The sequence below is a fragment of the Cucurbita moschata genome, unplaced genomic scaffold (genome assembly GCF_002738365.1).
Source record: "Cucurbita moschata cultivar Rifu unplaced genomic scaffold, Cmos_1.0 Cmo_Scf00003, whole genome shotgun sequence".
NCBI classification, from domain to species: Eukaryota; Viridiplantae; Streptophyta; class Magnoliopsida; order Cucurbitales; family Cucurbitaceae; genus Cucurbita; species Cucurbita moschata.
The window spans coordinates 5,815,923-5,822,681 of record NW_019268519.1 but is presented as its reverse complement, the minus strand read 5'-3'; the positions used below and the strand labels follow the sequence as shown (position 1 = coordinate 5,822,681).

At 37.1% G+C, this 6,759-nt stretch overlaps 2 protein-coding genes across 3 annotated transcripts; one reads left to right on the top strand and one right to left on the bottom strand.

Annotated features, from left to right (window-relative positions):
* Window positions 1-624: 624 nt before the first annotated feature.
* LOC111433901 (zinc-finger homeodomain protein 9-like) lies at window positions 625-1,748 on the bottom strand. The gene has a single exon (XM_023071168.1). The coding sequence runs from the start codon at window positions 1,604-1,606 to the stop codon at window positions 743-745; it is 864 nt and encodes a 287-aa protein (XP_022926936.1). The 5' UTR covers window positions 1,607-1,748; the 3' UTR covers window positions 625-742.
* A 3,410-nt stretch (window positions 1,749-5,158) lies between these two features.
* Window positions 5,159-6,269, top strand: LOC111440860 (gibberellin-regulated protein 4-like). Of its 2 annotated transcripts, XM_023077680.1 has the most exons (4): window positions 5,162-5,344; window positions 5,436-5,471; window positions 5,742-5,775; window positions 5,877-6,269. In XM_023077680.1, exons 1-4 carry the CDS (start codon window positions 5,270-5,272, stop codon window positions 6,056-6,058), a joined length of 327 nt encoding a protein of 108 aa, XP_022933448.1. In that variant the 5' UTR covers window positions 5,162-5,269; the 3' UTR covers window positions 6,059-6,269. The 2 variants fall into 2 exon arrangements, with proteins under 2 accessions (XP_022933447.1, XP_022933448.1); XM_023077679.1 differs by lacking the exon at window positions 5,742-5,775 and having other exon boundaries at window positions 5,159-5,344.
* The last annotated feature ends 490 nt before the right edge of the window (window positions 6,270-6,759 follow it).

Sequence of the window (6,759 nt, the reverse complement as noted above, 5' to 3'; positions counted from 1 at the left end):
AAAAAAAAAAAAAAAAAAGTAAGACAGAAATTAGGGCTGACATCATCATTAATTATTTTATAATGAAAAGATTAAACAAAGCTTAAAAGTGGGAAAGAAAATGATTAGACAAGAGTGATGAAAGTACAAATCCCATCATCATATTATTAAAAACTATATACAAATAAATATAATATAGTATCTAACATTACCTTAAAAGGGTAATTAATATAACAAATTCTAATTGCACATGCAAACATTATATTAAACTATATAATAAGTTGAATTATATGAATTCCATAACTAAAAGCTATGAAACAAGAACAAAGATTGATTTGCAATTTGAAAGAATATTAAAAGGCACTCATGGGATTCCCACCTTTTGTAATTTAATCATATCTTAATTATTCTCTTAATCATACAAATTATTCCATTAATTTTATGAACAGTTCCTAAATCTTTAGGGATAGTTCGGAATAATTATTAGAACCAGAACACTTTCTGCTGCTTTTTCTCAGACAGAAGATAACAACAAATCTCTCTCTCTCTCTCTCTCTAATTAGATTTATGAACGATTGAGATTAGAAGAACAAGAACAAGGGAAAGATGATTAGGAAAGTGATTAGTGTTTGTGATTAGTGTTTGGAGTGGGAAATTTGGATATTTGAATGTAATTAGAGAATGAACTTGAAATTAACAAAAACAGAGCAGAACAAAAAAAAGATAAGAAATTACTCTTCTATGGACTAATAATTTATTCAGATCAAGAGGAAGATGATGACCCATTTGCGCCGCCGCCGTTAATTTTTGTGTCGTCGTCTCCATCGCCGTGGCCGTTGATGTTTTGGGCGCCGTCTTTTTTACAGAGAGTGTTCTTGTTGTTATGCATCCAGACTTTGAGAACGCCTCTGTCGACTCCGACGTGGCTACAGAAGTCTTGAATCAAATCCTCGTCTCGTTTCTGAATCTTCCATCCCACTTTCTCTGCAAATTCATACATTTTATCCTTTTGATTTTGAGTAAATTTCGTTCTGAATCGTTTTCTCGAATTCGAACTCGGCGTCAGAATTGAGTGGTGGAATCCGCCGCCGGCGTTCTCTGTCATGCTGCCGGATAAGGCGAGAAGCATGTGGGGTGCTGAAGGGTAGTACGAGGAGGAGATCGGTGGAGGAGAGGCAGAGTTTGGGCTTCTGTGGGCAGGCGGCGGCGGCGGATGATGACGGTGGTGGGGTTGATACTCAATGACATGGGTTGTCGTCGGAGTGGCGATTGTATCTTCTGGCTCACGGCGGTGGAAATTCCGATGGCAGCCACAGGCGACGCATTTGAAAGAGGTTGGATCTGTGGTAGTAGCGGTAGGGGAGGGCATGAACTCGCCGCAGCCGTCCAGAGCATGGCCGCCCATACTGGCAGCGTGATTCTTGAGGCATTCTTTGTAGACCAGCGACGGAGGTGGGGGCGGCGTGTGGTGGTGGCGCTTGAGGACACCATTGGTGAAGGAGTGAGATTTGGTGGTTGGTTGGAATTTGATGGGTGTTTCCGCGTCAAATTCAGGGGATTTCACAGCTCCTCCTCCGCCGGTGGTAATGGCGGCAGCGGCGGTGGAAATTGCAGGAATCAAATCCATAGCTCAAACATTTAGAGTAATACAAGAATAAAAATATAATTTTTATGTTTGTTTTTCGACAAAAAAATTAGAATTTGGAGACACAGAAGAAGGAGAAGAAGAGGGTGAAGGAGATGATGAAGTGATGAATATTTTTTTTTCAGTAAAATAATTATTCATTTAAATTAAAATAATAAAAAAAAAAAAAAAAGAAGTTTGATAATATATTAAACTTTAACCATGGTTTTGTGATGTATGGTTAAGTTGGAGAAAGTGGGGTCCACATGGGTTTACATGTTTCTGAAAGTGTAATAAATAAAAGGGGGAGGGATTTTGATTTTCAATTTTAAATTTGAAAATTTAATTTAAAAAATAATAATAATTGACCGAGTTGGAGGAATTTAAGACTCGGGGGGATTAGGGGCCGAGTTGACTCAGTAGTAATTTAGTGTATTTTTACAGAAGGGCCCCCCCTCGTTTGTGTGCTATTAATCTCTACATTTAACCTCATTTAATTACCTCCCTGCGTCCTTTTGGATTTTACTGGACTCTTGTCCCCCTCCAATCACGTGCCACGTGTCCGTCCAGAAATAAAGTCAACGTTACAAGTGGATTAGTCAAACTCCATCGTAAATGATAATTAAAAAATATGAAATAAATTTAGTTGAAATAATTATAGAAATTGAAAAAAGATTTAAATTGGAGAGTTAAAGGGGAGAATGGAGGGCAGGTGGAAGTGGGTCCCACAGGATGAGGAGATAAGGTCCCGTAATAAGGACAGGGTACCCTTCACACACCTAAACCATTTTTCCAATTCTATGGACACCACACCCACACCCGACAACCTCATTCATTTTCATTTTGTTCCAACCATTTTGACTCATTCAACCCCAACTTCAAGAATTCAAATAAATATTATAAATTATTACACCCGTCACCAATATCATACCATCGTACAGAATCATAATTTATAATTTTTAATAATAAACGTAATCTTTCTAAAATTACAGTAGAAAAAAAAATAATTTATATATTTATTTATTTATTGAAAAAGGGAAAATGATTAGGTTTAATAATTTGATACCCATTGCCCAAACACTCTACCAACCAAATAATGCCTATTTAATTTATTCATACATCCATTCTCATTCTAAACCTACTTTTTCATTGACAAGGGTGTTCTAGTGCGTTGTAGATTCTTATCCAAGACTTGTATCATTTGATGATGCCATGTGAATCGCTAGAAACATGTGAAGTCTATGGCTAACCCAATAACGAAAGTTTTGTAAGGGAACTGGAGCAGGCTACCATGAGACAAACAAAAGATCATTCGATTCAGAACTATTATATGTCCAAGGTCCAATATTGAAATAATTATAAATTTTAAATAGGATACAAGCTAACAACTACTACCTACCAATAAAAAATATATAAACTAATTAAATATTGAGAATAAAATAAAATATACTATAAATCAAATTATAAAGGAAAGAATATTAAGATATAATATCTAAGACATATTCCATAAACAATATATACCCCAAATATTATATCTCAGCATCTTCACCGTCACCAAACTTTCAATTTTACATTAATTTAATATTTTTAGACTTAGCATTGTGTTTTATTTAAAATGAATGAGATTAGAACCTGAGATGTATGAGATTATAGAACGAGTACGGCGGCGTATTGATTTTTGGTGAAATTGATTATAGAGACAACCTATTAGTGTAATAATACAAAAGGGTTAAAGGAGAGACATAGGGATCCTTATGAGGGCAAGCCCTATAGAAAACTAGGTGAGGCTTTTCCTTTATGGCTACACATTGTACTCGAAATGAGTTGTGAAAATAGGGGGAAAAGAATCCAAAGATATGGCAGCTTTAGGAAAAAATTTCTCTTTATTGCTGCAATTGTTTGATCTATGTTGCAACTTTGGCCAATTTGAAATGAATCGAGAGGAGAAAACTCGTTGATTCGAGAGTGAAAACACATTGGTTTGGGTTGAAACGGAGCCTCGCACAAAGGGTTGGTCTAGTAACCAATCCATCCTCTTGGTTGACAAAGCTACGACATTGTTTTTGGTAGTAATTGATTGTGTGTATCAAGGTGTTCCATGGCTCATTAATCCTCTATTTCATGGTGTTGCATTACCTTATATACATAAAGGAATGGAGTTTTCGTCTCACTAGCGTTTATGTCCAATGGGGTACACCGTTTGTATTTTGTTGTTTTCTTTCTATATTTCATATTTCCTTTTCTTGTCGTTGAACTTATGATGAGTAGTTGTGTGTGGGGAACGTTGGGGAATTATTCGTGGTTCGTTGGATGTCTTAAAATGAGAAGTAGTGTTTGGTTTGTCTTTAGGAAAACTACGATGACTGTTCCGTCTCTCTTTGTTACTTGTGGTTCCTCTCTTGCAGGTGTGTGTTGTGAGGACCGATTAAGTGTGATTTCATTTGGTGTGCCCTTAGTGTCGGGAGGAAACGTGGGTTGTACCACACTCTTGACCAACAACACTCCTCCTTATCCCACTCGATAATATAAAATACGACTTTCAATCTTCATATTTGGCTGGAAGGAGTTAATTTTTGATTGAGCGTTCTTCACGTAAATTGCTCAAAACATGATTCTCCAAAGATTTGAGCGTTTGGATTACTAAAAATGGTCATGAATGAGGAAGATTCGTTGGATTCTTGGATTGAAATTCTTCAACTTTCGTGAAAAAACCGAATTGAGTTTTGAATAAAAAGGTGTATCATATAAAATGGTGACCCACCTTTAAATAAGCCCAAAAAGTTTATTAAATGATAATTTTGGCCCGAAAAAAAAAAGTTGAGCTAAATTGAGACAGAAGATCAGTAAAGCATCGCAAAAATTGAAAATTTTAATTTTTAAAATTGATTAACGACTAGTCGGAGTACTTATGTAACATAAGTTGCCATAGGTAAAGTTCGTGATCCTATGAGGGGATTAGGCAATAAGTGAGTATTCATTTTTCTGTCGTTGTTACATCATACACCCGTAAAGAAAAATGTTCTATTAGGGACATATGAGTTATGGGCTCACTATACTTCCGCTGCGTCACTCTGATAATTGACTATTATCAGAGATTGCATATTGAAAATTCATTCGAAGAATGTAGACACAAGTACTCAAAAACTTTGATTTGCAAAAAGAGATTTGCAGTCGAACTCTAATTAAAAATACAAACTTAACTCAACTAATTTAAAAGTATATTTGACTAGTTGAAGAGCAGGCCGAAGGATCCGTACATGTTTGTCGAGTGAATAGAGAAGTATTGCACATCAAATTTTTAGCCCGAAATGGAAAGTAGAGTTCAAGATCATGAAATGTTTTTATAAAATGATAGATCTCTCCGCGGTTACTTGACTTACTGAATTTTAAAAAAAGACTCAAGTCACGTGCTACTCTTGTATTTTTGAAATAAAGGTGCAAAAACAACGCGATTTATGGGGCCTGGGCATGTGCCACGTGTCGGTGCACAATCGAAAGCATATGAGCGACAACACCGGATTATTCCCTCCTCCTCCTTCTTCTTCTTCCTATCTGTCCCTCAAACCTTCCTATTTATTCCCAACACAGAAGACCCGAGAAGAGATCGCGAACTCCAATTCCCCATTACCTCTTAATCTTCTTCTTCTTCTTCTCTTTCACCTGGCGATGGCGATGGCGATGGCTAAGTTCGCTGCTATCTTGATCTTGTCTCTCATTGCCCTTTCCATGTTTGAGACCACTGTGAGACCCTCTGCACCTCTACCTTAATACTCTTCTTGACACAATGAGGAAACTGACTGTTTTTGTTCTCGTGCTTCGATCCGTTCTGCAGGTCATGGCCGGCAATGGACGTGGTGGTCGCAACAGGGTAAGTCTTTTCCTAGTCTAGTTTCCCTGTTTCTGGACATTGGGGTTCGGAATTCCATAATCTTGAATTCTTTTGTCGTTGCGGCATTTTCTCGAACACCTTGTATGCCTCTGCTCTTGTTTTGATCTGCTCTGTTCTTGGGCTTGAAAATGGGGTTTGGTATACTCTTAATCCACTCTTTAATCACTTATTTCCCATTGCGGCATTTCTTCGAACACCTTGTTGTTGTAGTACTCTTATTTTGATGTGCATTGTTGTTGGCTTGTTCAGAACCCATATGGACCAGGGAGCGTCAATATCTACCGTAAATACTCTCCTAATTCCAAATCCAAACAGTTTTTGAGTAATCTTTTATGGTTGACTCGCTTGAATTAGTGGATATGAAATGGGTTAAAAAATTGACAGAATGCCCAAGTCGGTGCGCCACTCGATGCGGGAGGACACAGTACCACAAACCATGCATGTTCTTTTGCCAAAAATGCTGCAGAAAGTGCTTGTGCGTGCCGCCGGGTTACTATGGAAACAAAGGCGTTTGCCCTTGCTACAACAACTGGAAGACAAAGGAAGGAGGGCCCAAATGCCCTTAGAAAACACAACCCATTTCCATTTCCATCTCTTTTGTGCTCTTGAAGAAAATTGGGATCTGTTGTGTTCATCTTCTTGAAAAAGAAGATGAAATATGTCACCCAATCGGGGGAGCTTCTTGGCTTCGGCTTATTCCTTTTATTATCAGCAATGAAACCTCTTGTTTCTGTTCAAATTTCAGTGTTTCCATGTGACGCTGTCATAATTAGTCAATACTCTGCCCTCAGCCTCTCGTGAATGGATGGGTGGATGGCACTGGCAAACGTTTTTTGACCCAATAATAATGGACGAACTACGATCAAATGGATTAAACAGTTAGAAAACGGTAGTACTAATTTGGTTTTAGGGATATGATTTGATTTAATTCAAATTGTTCACGTGGAGGTAAGCACCATTTGTTCAATCAAAATGTATAAAATTTGACTATTAATTATTTAATCTCCTTTTCTAACTATATTAATTGAGAAATTAATATTATTGTACCATAATATTGACTTTCAATGCTCTAATATCGAATATCCACTTGTTGCACTAGAAGTGGGAGCAAGATCTATTGCACTCAAACATCCATAAACATGAATTAAACAAAGAGATATAAAGATTTACTTCGTGAGGAGAGAAGAAATTCTCTTACATTTATGGATGGTAGCCCATTACTCTAATCAAAGTGTTTACAAGTGTTACACTCTCACATCACCAAGTA

Coding starts and splice junctions, on each gene's coding strand:
- LOC111433901 (XM_023071168.1), bottom strand. CDS start 1,606: ATGGATTTGATTCCTGCAATTTCCACCGCCGCTGCCGCCATTACCACC.
- LOC111440860 (XM_023077679.1), top strand. CDS start 5,270: ATGGCGATGGCGATGGCTAAGTTCGCTGCTATCTTGATCTTGTCTCTC. Junction 5,345..5,435: donor TTTCCATGTTTGAGACCACT/GTGAGACCCTCT, acceptor TCCGTTCTGCAG/GTCATGGCCGGCAATGGACG. Junction 5,472..5,876: donor GACGTGGTGGTCGCAACAGG/GTAAGTCTTTTC, acceptor AAAAATTGACAG/AATGCCCAAGTCGGTGCGCC.